At 48.4% G+C, this 15,013-nt stretch overlaps 1 protein-coding gene across 1 annotated transcript; it reads right to left on the bottom strand.

Moving 5' to 3' along the window:
- Positions 1-8,983: 8,983 nt before the first annotated feature.
- On the bottom strand, positions 8,984-15,007 carry LOC143895766 (uncharacterized). The gene is made up of 2 exons (XM_077403105.1): positions 10,238-15,007; positions 8,984-9,642 (listed from the first exon to the last, which is right to left on the bottom strand). Exons 1-2 carry the CDS (start codon positions 10,260-10,262, stop codon positions 8,984-8,986), a joined length of 684 nt encoding a protein of 227 aa, XP_077259231.1. The 5' UTR covers positions 10,263-15,007.
- Between the last annotated feature and the right edge of the window lie 6 nt (positions 15,008-15,013).

The following is a 15,013-nucleotide window of genomic DNA, read 5'->3' as shown; positions in this document are numbered from 1 at the left end:
ACGACTAAGATGCTAAGATGATTAATCTGTTCCTTGGGAAGCGCGTTAAGGTGGCTAACAATGTAATGGCGAATAATATAATGGCAACGTGAATCTGAAATTTTTCATTGCTTAAACGATTATATGCCAGCATTTTACACCGAAATTATTTCAAGATAAAAATGTACACGTAGACTATATAGGCATATATATTTTTTCATCATGGCGATAAGTAAAATTAGTAATAAATTGACAATTTTAGATCGAAAGAAATAATTTGTCTTATGTTTCTCGTTATGTATATCTATTTATTTTATTAGTAAGAAAATATCGATTGCAAAATAGAATTAAAATAATAAAATATAAAAAATCTCTTTCAACCTTAAACTATCAATTCTCACGGTTCCATTCTTAAAGCGAAGTATTCGGATTCTGTAAATACTTGCGCTGATAGAGTATATAGCTACATTTGAAACCGATATTTTCGAGCAATTGAAATAAATTCGGAAACAAGCCAAAATCGTGTACCATTACAAAAAATAGCGTTTCCATACAATAAACGCTTTGAAACGGGTTTTACGAAATCACCTGCACAAACCTCGATGACAGCCACAAGTTGCGCGAGAAATTCCCACGATAAACCATAACCGTATAAAACGCGACCAAACGATCCGATATTTGTCCTGTAAATAAAGAATAATTCCTGTAAATAAAGCCCCCTAACCGAATCAGGAAATATCACGTGCTTCCCGAAAATCTCCCGAGGCACGAGCATTCGCGTCTGAGCTCGTGAGTCGGAGGAAAAGCTCGCCGTCGTCGGGCGATGTGCTCTATTCCGAAATTAAGATCCGCTCGTATATACACATGTATACACGCATACGTGCGGACGAGAGGAACATTCAGGAAGGACATGGGGAAAAAGGATGAAGGCGACAGGAGAACGAGCAGCAGAGTAGCAGACGGAGGAAACGGCCGGAGACGGAGAATCTCAGCGACGCGCCGGCTAGACGGCATCGTAAACTCCGGCGAGGAACTTTTGAATTTTAGTAAGAGGCACTCCTTCTCTCTTGCCCACCCTCTCTTTCTCGCCCCGATTTCGGCCGGTGCCGCTTTCCTTCTTCCTCCCTCTGTTGCCTTAGCCCTATAAATTTGGGGTTCCTCCCGTTTCCTTCCCCGTCTGCGACTGTGCTACCTATATACGTTCGCACGCTCTAGCGTCGATTAGGGGACCACCGTAGTGAGCTAACATATCCTTGGAGAGCCCCTCGCGGAGAGTTCCTCGCCGAAGTCGGCAGAGGTCGCCAGACAAAGCAAAAGTAACAGAAAAAAAGAAGAAAAAAATACAAAGGAAGAAAAGAAACCTCGATCTCGAAGGGGTAAGTCTCCTCCGACTGACGATATAATGCGAAAGGGCGAGGAGTCAATAATTTGTCGTTAACGCAGAGCGTCAATCCAACACCTTCACCGAGAACAGGACGTTACGATATCGAGGCATTTGATTAGGCAAATTAGGCGCACGAAACTGCTTTTGAATTGCAGATTAATAGTTTAATAACGGTGACGCATCACGTCGATCAATAATTAATTTTCGCGCTAAATATGCGATAAGCTATACATTCTATCAGAATCGCCGGACGTAGGTTCGTAATCGCGGGGAAAGCAGCGACGCGACGACGACGCGTCGAGAGGGGCACGAAAGCGACAAAACGAGAAAGCAAAATTCGCACGAGGGATTTTTATTATTTATGTATAATTTCTCGTCGGGACGAATTTATATCGCAAGTGTTTCGCGGAGTTGGAGACTCCAGGAAGTAGTTTTTGGTTGCGGGACCACCGCGTTCCCGTGCGAGGAAAGAAACCAAGTTTTTTCGCCATTGCCCAACGCGCACTTAGCATAGAAACGTCCTTCCGGGTCATAGGTATTCAGATTTTCCTATCCCTGGCACCCAGGATTCTTTTTCCTTCGGGATACGGGAAGGGTGCCTGCCTGCCTGCCTGCCTGCCTGCCTGCGGAGGGTGGCTCGAAAGAAACGATAGAGCCAGAACGCGCGAAACGGAAGGGAAGGTGAGCGGAACAGCGGGCGGAGGGACGGGTAGAAGGGGGAAAGGGGGGCTGAAGGGGAGTAAGGGAAAAGAAGGCGGCTGCCATAAAGAGCGAGCGGGAGAGACAGACAGAGAGAAAAGGGGAGGGGGTGAGGGGATAATTCCACGGCTAAATATCGGTAAAAATCAATACTATCTCTTTTCCTCGACGCACTGCCGTCGCAGCTAATAATGCACGCAAAGAGCGCAACTCTGAAGGACGATCAATAAATCATTTCCTTAACGATTTTCCTGGCATCGATCGCGGGACGCGTGCTTCCGTCGCAAGAATTCCTTCGCGCAAAATGCATTTCTGGATAACGTCCTACATAATCGTCGAAAACATTCGTCATCTGCGAAATTACAGAGGCAGAAATTTGCGTTGCCATTTCGCAAAATAATTCCTCTGGATGGAAAAAGATATATATGTATATGTATAAGAAAAGATATATATTATATATACATGTATTTTTTAAATAGAATATTAATAAGAAGAGAAAGAGAGGTATTTTTATTAATAAAAATATATATTATATAAAAATCTGTCTTTCCGCCCAATCTGCAATTATCTAGGAAAGCTTAGGCATATATGATTCGCGAATATTATCCGTGCAGTTTAAACGATTTCACGACGTATACGTGAGATAATCTTTATCAACTTTCTCCGTAACACGACAGTTTGGGAGCCGGGAGTGATTTCAATGCAGCAGAGGAAGTTGGTCGTAAGCGGACGAATACCAATACGACTGCCGTATAGTACGAACAAGTTGCTACCAAGGTAGCAAGAAAATACCCGCGTAAGAAGGGCAAGATATTCGAGCCAGGGGAAACAAGTTGCAGCCCGAGAAAATTATCAACCATAAATTCAAGGCAGGTCGAGACAGTGTCTGATACATGGCGCCTCGTTGCCATTTCCAAGTGCAATGCAACTTATACGCGTTTTCTATGCAGCTGCATCTCTGCGACGCCGTAGCGTATTAAATGACTCCGTAAAAACGCCACCCGCCAGAAATCCATCCATCAGAAATTCCCATGATTTAAATATCAGACAAAATCAAAGTTAATGCGTCGTTTCAAAACATTTCTATTGCAAATCTATTGCAAATTGTACTAAGAATTTTTCAGATTATTTCATAATCATTATATTTGAAAATGTACTTCATCTTGTTACTACTTATTTTTTATCTTGGCTTCAGCGGTAAAGACGACTAAATGTTTATTCTCACAAAAATATCGATTGTTATATTTTTCCGCGGAGAAAAATTAAATTTCTGTGAAATCAAAACAAGACGCAAACTCGTCTTATCAAAAGGGATTCATTTCAAAATGTAGTCCGCCCAGAACCTTGCACAACTAAAATACCAAAGATTACGCCGGAGGTCCATCAGCGAGCTACCTTCGCGTCTTGAACGTAAATCTCTCGAAGAGAACCCATTTCGCGTGTCGCGCACGCGAATGTTTTCCCGGCCGTAGATTTGATACTTTTTCGAGTGCTGGCGCGATTTACGTGTCGCCGTAGCGACCGGCGCGATACAGAACGAGGCGACTTGTCTCGCTCGCTGCATTTGCGAGAGAGAAAGAGAGAGAGAGAGAGAGAGAGAGAGAGAGAGAGAGAGAGAGAGAGAGAGAGAGAGAGAGAGAGAGATCCACGGCGATCCGAATTTCCGCTTGTCCTTTTCTGAAACGCGGCGGGGGTAACGGCGTGGAACCGCGGGCTCGACCACGACCTGAGACAAACGGTAACGAAACGCGCGCCTGCCGCCGCCGTCGCCGCCGCCGCCGAGGATCCCCAACGTTCCGAGGGATCCCTTTGCACGCGAAAGTGTAAACGGCGGTGGCGAACGCACGAGCGAGAGCTGCCTCGGTCCGAGAGACCGAGGGTCCGACCGAGCGACCGACCGACCAACCAACCAACCAACCAACCAACCAACCAACGCCTCCTGCCATCGACGCTCTTCCTCTCTCTTCTCATCTCTTCTCTCTGTCCCTACCGCACCGAAGGAGGAGTAAAAAGGAGAAGGGAACCAAGTGGTTCTCAACGAGTACCTTGTATAGAAAAAAACGATTCTTTACCTTAATTCTCTACCGATATTATTGAGGGTCCTGGCACGAGTGTGGGACAGGGTGCTCAACATATATAGTTTCGTATACATTCGAATAATTGACGTCTCTTTCAACAATTTGAATTCATCATCGAAATAGAATAGCTACCAAGATATCTTTGAATAAGTCTGGCATTATATTATTATTATATTGCACCTTGTTCAATAAATAATAATTGACTATAAAATTGCAACATTAATTTTTTAGGTTTTTCTGACAAAAAAGATGTACTTTATATCTTTGTTTCATATAATTATTAAAAAACTGAAACAAAAATTTATGATGAAATATGATTCTAATTATTACAAGAATTTCTCTTTCTCGACGGTATTGCTCGCAAACACACAACAAGAAATGTATAATTTTTCTCCATCTCACACGCGTCGCACAAAAAGGACACGTCGAGACGGAAAAAGGTAGCGCTTTCGCGAGATTTGTGAAATTGCTGCAATTTTTGTGCCACCTTTAACACGCGCTAACTATCGATCCGTGCGTCATGGTCGCGACAATTGAGTCCTTCGTCCGTCGTCTACATCTCGTTCCCTATAAAGGAATCGACAAAAGAACGGCATCCAGGCGTGTTAAAAGGCGAAGGGCGTAGAACGGAGGATGACAAATAATTTGCAGACAGCAGTGCGGAGAGATATCGTGAAAAATTAAAACACTGGAAATATGAGAACCTCCGTTCACTCTTTCCCCCTCTCTGTCCCCCCCCTTTGCCACCCTCAAACCCCGACCCACCCTCCGTAACCCCTCCGGGGTGGCTAGGAGGGTTTAGGGTGAAAGGGGGGAGAGTAGGAAAGGAGGAGGGAGGTGTGGGTCGCGTACAACACCATACAAAAGTTCACGTCACCTCGCGCGGCGGTACAATCCATGCCAAAAACTCGTGTCCACTTATTTCATTTCGATCTTTCGCCCCCGAACAATGTAACGTCGGGGATACTTATAACGTATAATTTCTCCGCTCCTCCGGCCGAGCGCGCGTATGTGTCCTCTCTCGGAGACCTCTCTCGGAGAGCGGGGGCGACGGAGGGAGGGGTTAACTAAGTTGTGACAGGTGGACGATTATTCAACGTCGACAAAATTATAGGGTTACCCTATAATTTATGTTAGTTAATTAAGAGTGGACAGGAATTAAAATTCATGCTAGCGAAACTGCATCTCGCTCGACTTTGTCGTTTCAATTTCATAAATCCTCCGCGGTAGCACGCCGACCGCCACCGTCTCAGGCCGTGGCTACTTTATAATCTTCGTATATATCGCTAATTAGACTGATTAAAGGCAATCTATCGTGTCTCCGAGGATGCGGCGGGGCTGATTAATGACATGCGCGACTCCCGTGCACCGCGGGGCTATAATAAATTCCATCTAGACGCGCGCCCGCGCCGATTATGCCCGGACAGTGCATTAATTCTTGTTCCCGGAAAAATAATCCGGTAATTCAATACGACGCTATTGAACGATCTCCCGTCGTTATCGCATATAAGTTTGCGCAGAACGCCGAACGAGGCTACGAGGATCGGAAAAACCGCCCTCGAGAGAAAAATGCAAGAAACACAATTCCTAATGTCATAAATTTGTCATTATCAAAACGCGATTCTTCTCACGTGCATTAAGAAGATACCGGAGCGCGCGTCGCATTAATTTCCCGCGTCGCGACTCCCATTTGAAATACGACCGTTATTTGTCTCGCGTATATTAGCACCGCGTTGGAATACGAGATATTAATTCCCATCGGAAGATCGGTCGGCAGTCGCGAGTGCATTTTAATCCGGGGAAGAACAAACGGCGTTTGACTCGCGATATTAATTTCCTAAGGTCTCCCGATGGTGCGGGAAATGAATGTGTACGTCGTCACCCACCCACGTGGCGCGCCTCTCGCTAGCAAAACTTCCTTTTTAAGTTACGTTTATTCGCGGCTCACCTCGTTTCAGCTCCCTCGGGAAAACAGCGGAGAGCTTATAGCGCCGTTCGCTAATGATGTTGTTCTACTTCCCACGCATTCTTCATCGACGTTACACCGAACGCGGATCTCTTAAAATCGGGTTACGTTTTTGAAATGCGCCCCGATATCGTCCATCGTTATCGAATACATAATACGTTGTATAGGAAGTATATGAATATATTCGTAAAATGTCAAAGGTCATAAAATATACCATGCGTGTATATTTCCCGATTACATCGCCCTTTCGAATTTCGCCCTCGCGAATTTCGAGCCGAGACTTTCCCTTTCGGAAACTTACGTGAAAGAATTTTTCGGCTATCTGTTAATTAAACATCGAATTAAAGCTTCGTTTCACGAAACTCCGGAGTAAAATCGCGGAAGAGGAGATCTTGATACATTTACGCTTTTAAGATTTAACGCACCGAAAGTCCCCCAACTTTCGATTTTAAATAACCGATTCCATGTACCTTTTAAAACTCGTCATTAAAACGTAACGCTTCACCGTTCTCAAAATATCTTCTTCATTTGCTGATCTACCGCTGCTCTCCGCCGTATCGCGCGATATATAATTGGAGGTTTTCTTTACCGTAATTTCATCCTCGCACTTGAAAACGCGGAAAATTCCTCGACGTTACTCGCGTACCGCGTCTGTCCGCGTGTTTGACGCAATCGGTCCGGTGGTTCGCCGGAATTTAGAATATTCCATCACACACACCGACGAGCGCACACCGCGCGTTCGCACTCACGCACGTGGGGCACGTGTAACGCACATACATGCGCATACACATGTGCATGTGCGTTCCCTTTCCCGCTCATATTTGACGAGTATGATGTGTGTCGCGACTATGTTTTCCACCGAACGTGTCCGCGCCTAAAAATAATCCCCGGTTATGTACCGCCGGTATTAGTTCCTAGTCCCGCATGCATATGTACGACGACTACTAGAATCGTAACGGATTTTTCCTGCCCCGCGATCCATCTCTCGCATTCCAGCCTCATCGCGCGCATCGTGCAAGTTTCGAATAATACGTTCCGCCTCATTCCCCGATTCGGCCGATCGAATCCGGGGCGCGTAACAGCCCCGGACGCTTGTTACAAAACTATTCGAAAAACTGGTTTCCGCCGTTCGACCGAGCAACCCCGCGTGCTTCTCCGCGTGTGTGTGTGCGCGCGCGTGTATGTGTGCACGTGTGTATACGTGCGTGTGTGCACGCGAGTATAAGAGAAGTCTCAGGCTGCTGCGTGCAGCGCCCGAAGCACGTGATAAGTTAGTCGAGCGTACGAGCGCTCCACGTGCTTGTCTCGGGGAACGGCAATGACGATGACTCGATGCAAACGATTAAGACGAATCCCGAAAAGGCGTAAATGCGAGCGTGCTCGAGCAGGACTATCGGTAAGAATGCGGACCGACAGGGAGACGAAAGCAGTAAATAACGCCGTCGTCTACCTGTGGACCGCGTTATCTAGGAATGTCAACACACGCGACGCGTACCTACCCTGCGCACTCTCGCGCATCGTTCTCGTATCGTTGCCGTGCCCTTTTATTTCTTTGAAAAGGTACATCCACACGCGCGTGGAGTCCCCCTTTAACAATGCAAAGTCTTTCCCACCCGAAAATAATTCTAATGAATATAGATTCAATTTATCTGTCGTACTTTTTTCGGCTATATCTTGAAGTATGGAAGTTTTGGTCTAAACTTTTTAGAGGCATCAGAAACTCGCGGAGAACGTTCGATAGAGCGGCAATTCCTTTCTTTTTTTCACTTTCAACTTTCTCTATTTTGGAACGTTTAAGAGAATGTAATGCATAGAGATAAATTAAGAAATATATAATTTTTGTTTTATATAAAATGAAGGAATGATTCTTTTCTTATCATATCATAACATTAAAATTAGATTGATCAATAAAAAAAAACGAAATAATAGTAGAACGAATATGAAACTTGAAAGCTGCATTAAACAATAAAAAATAAAATATATATATATATATAATTTAATTGTAAATTATTTATATAATCTATATATAAATAATCCAGATATAAGGGAGAAATGAATATAAAATAGATTTTCTCCAGTAAATATATATCGCGAATACACAAAAAGATATGCGTTTCCGCTGATTCGCTACGTTAAAATGCAGATCGTAAAATTTTACGTCCATATTTCCTAAATATTCTACATTCTCTAACCTAAAATTACTGCAAATCAGAATAATAGCAACTTTCACTACGATTAATAATCATTAGCGTAACCGCTGGCTGCATGCAACTTTCTCTACAAACAGCGCTCCATTTCTCAGTGCATAAAATCTTTCCAAAGTTTTCTATATAATTAGAAAATGCAACTTATAATGCAAAGTAATACGTTTTAACGCCCGCTAATATCCATAACGGAGTTTATCGCGATTTGCACAATCGACGCAGGAATAATATTTAACTGTGTTATTGTTCATAGTAAAGTTTAACCGTTCGCCTCCATCCGCGAGCGTAGTGTCGAACATCGGCGATCCGAACATAAATTATACATTCAAAACAAAGCGAGCATAGCTCTATCTCAATGTCTGTTAGGCTATCAGCATAGGAATAGGAAAAGCACGTCTTTTTGTACAAACATTATGTACCAAAAAAATTCCTGTATCTTTAGGTAATACACTGAGAAAAAAATATTTCTGCATTTTAGTAAATATTAGTTTGCATACAACTGTGACTTGATTTTAATAAATAGAGTCACAGTTGTATACAAACTAATATTTACTAAAATATAGAAAATTTTTTTCTCAGTGTAGTAATAAAATTATTTTACTTACTTAGATATCGATGTAGAACAATCACTCGCTTTGCAGGTTCAAAATATACAATAAATCAGAATCAAAACTCACCCTTGGTCCAGCCTATCGACGGGACCGCCGGGTCCCATCATCGCCGGGTGTCCAGGTCCCATAGGTCCAGCCATAGGATGTCCTCCTGGTCCGAACGGGCTTCCAGGTGGGATACCGTACTGCGGTCCGCCGAATGGCTGTCCGTGCGACGGAAAATGCGGATTACCGGCACCAGGTGGTACGAACGGTGGTCCCGAGGAGCCGGGTCGGCCGACGAACTGCGGTGGCGCACCGGAGGGTGACCCGAACGGACTGGGCCCGGGCCCATTGTACGGTGGACCGGAATTATTCGGGGGTGGCGGAAAACCGGTGGAATTAGGCGGCGGTCCAGGACCAGGCGTCGAGGAACCACTCGGCGCGGGGGAGGCGGTGTATTGCGGCGTCGCCGAGCCGGGCGGTGGGCCCTGATACGGCGGTGCCCCGGCTGGACTACCGGCGCTGCCAGGAAATGGGCTCGGCCCTTGGAAGCCCGCATTACTAGGTGGACCGCCCGTGCTGTTGTACGGACCCGAGCCAGGACCACCACCCTGGCCGACGGAATTGGGCGTAAAGGGCGATGCCTCCGAACCGGGCGGCGGGCCCTTCCAGGAGGCTGGTGTACCGGGATCCTCCAGCGTGGTGGTGGCTGCCAATGGCGTATTCAGGCGGCTACAGCCTGTAAAGAGATGAGTAATGTAGTCATAAATTGTTGACACAGCATGTACGCTGAATATTATATTCTTTATATTAATTCCACAATGTAACTATAATAACTCGATACAGGTATAATAAGAAATCATTGGAAAAATAAAATATAGAGAGATACACGTCATACAAATAACATTCTCCAATCATATTCATAGCTAACCTGTAGACCGGTAACACATACTAGCAATAGCATTCATAAATAAACTGATTTAATTACTGATTGATGTAAGCATAAAAGAACGAACCAAATTATCACGTTTAGATCAGATGATCCATCGATACTCAAAACTATCCTATTCGCATCATATTCATGACAGAAAAAGTGACCACAAGCAGTCCATATGAGCTATTATATAAATGAATCTCACGCAAATAATAAAGAGTCTTGTGTTTCATGTTTTTGACAGTTGTAGGAGCATCGAAGGATTTATCCTATGTAAACAACACTCTAACCCATAAGTGTCACCACAAAGTTTAGTGCATTCTTTTCACGTGGAGTAACGACCGAGTCGAAAAATGTATAAATTCACACCCAGACGTAAGCATATGTAAAAGAAAATCACCATTGTTTGTCCCATTGGCCTTCATTGTCCCGTGGTCACCCAGTTCATTCCACCTCACCGATATCACCCACCGCGTAGAAGTCCAGACACGAAACTTGGACGAGGTGCGCGCGAGCTCGTACCCGATCGTTCTCTCGCGAATGATAATAATCCAGGGCGGTGACGCGGAGCTCAGGGGCTCCGGACTCTCCGTGCCGGAGACTCGCGCTTTAAGGTTATGGTGCCGGCACACCTAACCTAAAACCAGTAACACGCACCAGTAGACGAAACGCGCACCGGACACCGCACGTTCCCGGCCGGCTTCGCGGCGGAAGGCACACACTCAGTCGCCGCGCCTCGTTCAGGAGTCCGCGGCCGCGTCGTCGTTCGTACGTCGCGGCGCACCGCGCGCGGTCGCGAGCTCGTCCTCTCGGTGAAACAGCGGCGGCAACAACAACAGGAGCCCGTCGTCGTCGTCGTCGTGCGGCGGTCGCGTCGCCGGCATCTTTCCTACGGTCGTCGCTCCGCCTGGCCGTGCGTGTCGCCGACTCAGGACGCCTCGGCCGGCGTTCGTACGTACACCGGTCGCGCACCCGCTCCCAGGCGCGTGCACTGCTGCGACATGACGCTAGTAACCATTCATCCCCCGCGTCGTCACATTGCAGAAAAGTTCACGACGTTCCAAACACGAGCGACCTCGCGAGTGCGCCCGCCCGCGCGCGCGCGCGCACTCTCCCACCCGTCCGACGGAGAGAAAGCGAGCGAGCGAGAGAAAGAGAAAGAGCGAGCGAGTGCGCGGGGGGGGAGGGGATTGGACGAGCGAGTCGGACGGAGCGCGAATCAACACCACCGGAGTCGACAGACGAACTTGGCGGGTCAGGGACGTAGCCCGACTCGGCGCGAAGCGCGAGGGCGACACTCTCGCGCTAGCTGTCGCGGCTAACTTCACCTCGTAGAAGGAACGGGTATTCTTGTCGAAAGATTCTCATGAAACATCATGGCACGTCACCAATAATCGTGGAGCAAAGGGATGTGTACACTCCGTAGAATCGCGAACACGGTCGCGCCACAGTCGCGATAAAATTCGCGGTCGGCAACGCGCGTCACTGCGCCGTCGTTTCGATTACCTCTTCACCTTGCGAACGCGCTCACCGACTTCTGTCACTCACACGTGTCACGGAGATATGCACGTACGCACGTGCACCCAGGGGCGTAACTAAGCCACGCACGCACCTCGCCCTCTGCAGACTGCTCCCTCGCGGACCACGTGTTCCGCCCTCCTTCTCCCTTTTCCTCTCTCCTTCGACTCCCTTCCGCCGCGTCGTTCGCGGCGGCGGCGTCTCCGTCACTCCCGCCCGCTTTTCTCGGTGTCGGGTGTCGGCCACTCACGCCCGAGTGTCAACTGGACCTCTTCCTCGGCCGCGGACGATAATAGCTATTCCACGCACGGACACCGAAGGGGGTTGCCATTTCTCCGCTATTTTTCCCCGCTCGCCGCGCGCGGGCGACGGCCGTGGCGTAAAGTCAGGGGCCCGGGCCCGGGCCCGGAAGATCGGAGCCTCGTCGCGCACACACCCGCGCCGCGTTCTCATGACGCGACGCACGCACGCACGCACGCACCTCCCCCGAGGAGTAGTCGTCTGCTCTCTTCCTCCACCGTCCACCCCTTCTCGGCCGCCCGCGTGGTTTGTTGTTTCTCGCGCGGCCACCTCGCCGCTGGTCTCACGCGAATGGCGCCGCGCCGGCTCACGTCACCGCCAGGCGACGTGTGTGCGCGTGTCTTTCCGGCCAGCGGCCACGATCGCGACGTACGTTAACCGTTAACCGCTCGAAAGCGCACCAAAGTTCACGCTTTTTTTTTTCCAAACCGTGTCGCCGAAACGTCAACCGCCGTCGAGGGCCGCCCGCTACAACACACCTTCGCGCTCACGCCGGGTATCGATTCTCACTCGCGCCGCGCTTCGCGTAATTTCGCGGCTGTAACGTTCCGCCGGCGGCGCGGTCGCCCTTTCGCGACGTCTCGTTCGCGCTCCGTGTGCAACTACAACTGGTACAAGTGCGCGACAATCGTCACCCTTCCTTCCGCCGCCCGACGAATTATTTTCCCGAGGGAAGGAGGGAAAGAGAGAGAGAGAGCGCGCGCGACGCGGCTGGTTTCTCGCGCGAATTTGGCGACTGCCAGTTCGTGTCCTGCGAAACGGTTTACGTCACTTCGACGCGGTAATTTCCGATCGATTAATCAAGAGGAAACTTTGGCAACGCGGTGTCGCCTGTTGCATGCGAGCGACGCGGGGTATATACGTGCGTGACAGCGGACGTTACGCGTCCAAAATTCGCGAAAGATCGCGGAAGAACGTTTACCTGCCGCCGGACGGTTGAATCGCGAATCCGCGACTTACTTCACGACGCTTCCAGAAGCGATTCCTTCGTCGCGCACTTCACTTCTCGGGCACCGTATCGCGTAAGATCGTTCCAGCATTCCGTTTAATTGCAATCCCACGCGTGCCGATCCGTACCGTCGAATCGTATCCCTCCTACCGCGTTCACATCGCGGGTACTAGCTTCTTGCAAACGATTCCACCGTCGCGAGTCGGCGAAACGTCGTATCCGCGTTGCCCCGAGAAGCCACGTTTCCTGTGCAACTCGTGCGTCACTTGCGTCCGCCAGCGCGACGCCTATAATATACCTCGAAGCCGGGAGAGCGGAAAAACGCGCGGGGTGGGAATAAAAGAAATAAAAAAGTAGCCGGAGCGCGAAAGTGAGAGAGAAAGGAGAGAAAGAGATAAAGAAAGGGCAACGACGATCACTACTGCGGACTCGCCGTCGCCGCGCCGTTCGCTCGCGGGGACTCGCACCCTCCCCCTCGCGTAGTATTCCCCTCGATCGCGTTACCAAGGTGGCAACCACCCCCGACAGATATAGGTGTATCTGTCTTTATATATATATATATACACACGTATGTATATATATCCGCGCCGCCCGACAAAGACGTCAAAGACGAATCGCGAGAGGCGGCCGAGAGCTCGCCCCACGTGGACGGCTGCTCCCACGAACGTGTACGGCCCTGCGCGCCGAGAGAGAGCTGCACCCCCGACCGCAACGGGACTGCGCCGCGGTTACTCTTTCCTCCCGTCGGCGTCGCCGCAGCCGCCGCTGCCGCCGTCGTCGTCGTCGTCGCCGTCGTCGCCGCCAACCGCCGCGACGCGCGGCGAAAAAACGTTGCACGGCCTCGCCCGGCGCGCGTACCAACTAAGGTAGACGGTTTAGCGATCGGGAGACTTTTCTCTACGCGAGCCGGCGCATTTTTTTTTTGTTTCCCTCGCTCGCCGTCGTTTGAAAGTCGCCCGTCGCGGGGGGGGGACTCGACACTCGCCGCCGGTTGACACTGTCACCCTAAAAATCAATAAGGGGTTCACCCTGCCCGTCCTCGCCCTCCTCCTCCTTCTCGTCCTCCTCTCGTTTTCCTCCTCCTCCTAGTTTTTCTCCTTCGTGCGGCTCCTCTCCGCTCTTTCGCTCGCTCCCGCTCTCTTGCTTCCTACCCCCCATGTCCCAGGAACGTCGACAGCGGGGGTCGACCGGTCGCGGAAGTTATGGCGGCTGGACGGTACGTCATTCTATTCTATATCAAGCGACGATGCAACGCCAGGAGGCTCCGCTACTCCCGAAATTTACGTGGCTGCAGCCGGTGATATCGGCGTGAAGATGACATTGTCTTGCGGGAAAATGTTTTTCTCCTCGAAAATATAAGAGTCGAAAAATGACTCGTAAAAAGTATACACCGAAGCTTATTACAATAAAAGAATTCGAATATCATCGTGTGCGTCATACGTTACATTATAGAGACAACTGAATCGCGCGATCTAGCTAGCTTAGAATTACGCTCGTGAAATTGTAAAATTTTGTATTTTAAGTAAAAGCCATTTAATAAAATCTTTCCTCGAGAAGATTTCTTTGAGCTACGCGCTGAATCTGCTTGGTGAGGTTTTATCACGATGAAAAAAAGACCCGTAAGATTCCGATGGCGACGCACTCGAGTGCTTTCATGCTGAATCGCGGAAACTCAAATGTTGCAGCTCCTCCTGAAAGATTTAGTCCGCCCGCTCGCGAGTAAAATTATCGAAAAATATGCAGGAATTGCCGTGTACGTGAGGAGACGTGCGCGTTCTTTTTCCTGCGCAACGCGCATGTGTGTGCGCGCCGTTCGCGTCGAGCGTCGAGGCATTACTCTGTCGCGCTGTTATGGTTCTTCGCTCCTTCCGTGTGCCGTTAGTATAGAACCACACGGCGCTACGGAAAATTATACCGACCTACCTCACTGCCTGGGAAATTTGGAGGAATTACCGTGGCGGAAGTTACGTCGCTAAGGCGTAATTATAAAATATTGCGCCACGATTTTTATGACCATTCGTAGAACGCAAGACAGATACGCACTCCCAGGTGGAAAATTATTATTACATTCGAAAAACGAAGTATTAAACGAAAAAAGAACGAGTATTAAAAAAGATTTTCATTCGCTGCGTTTGGAATTTTGTTGTAAATTATAGATCGTAACGCTTGCGTGAGACACACTCTCTGGTGACAAATTACATTTGAAATACGAAGTATTGAACGAAATAAAACGCGTATTAAAAAAGATTTCCATTTGCGGTTAGAATTTTGTTGCGAATTATAAATTATGTTCCTAATTATTGTTAAACAAATTATGAGGCAGTTACCATGTCCACTATGCCACAAATACTCGTATGTGAATGCCCTAATAAACTCTACTAAAGACGCCACTAAATTTATTATTAAAAT

This window comes from Temnothorax americanus, unplaced genomic scaffold (genome assembly GCF_048541705.1).
Source record: "Temnothorax americanus isolate GAGA-0224 unplaced genomic scaffold, ASM4854170v1 Scaffold17, whole genome shotgun sequence".
NCBI lineage: Eukaryota > Metazoa > Arthropoda > Insecta > Hymenoptera > Formicidae > Temnothorax > Temnothorax americanus.
The sequence above is the reverse complement of the archived record's forward strand: the minus strand, read 5'-3'. Positions and strand labels throughout refer to the sequence as shown.

Excerpts from the sequence above, each read along its gene's own strand:
- LOC143895766 (XM_077403105.1), bottom strand. The coding sequence starts at position 10,262 with ATGAAGGCCAATGGGACAAACAATG. Across the intron at positions 9,643-10,237 it reads GGCCAATGGGACAAACAATG|GCTGTAGCCGCCTGAATACG; the intron begins GTGATTTTCTTT and ends ATCTCTTTACAG.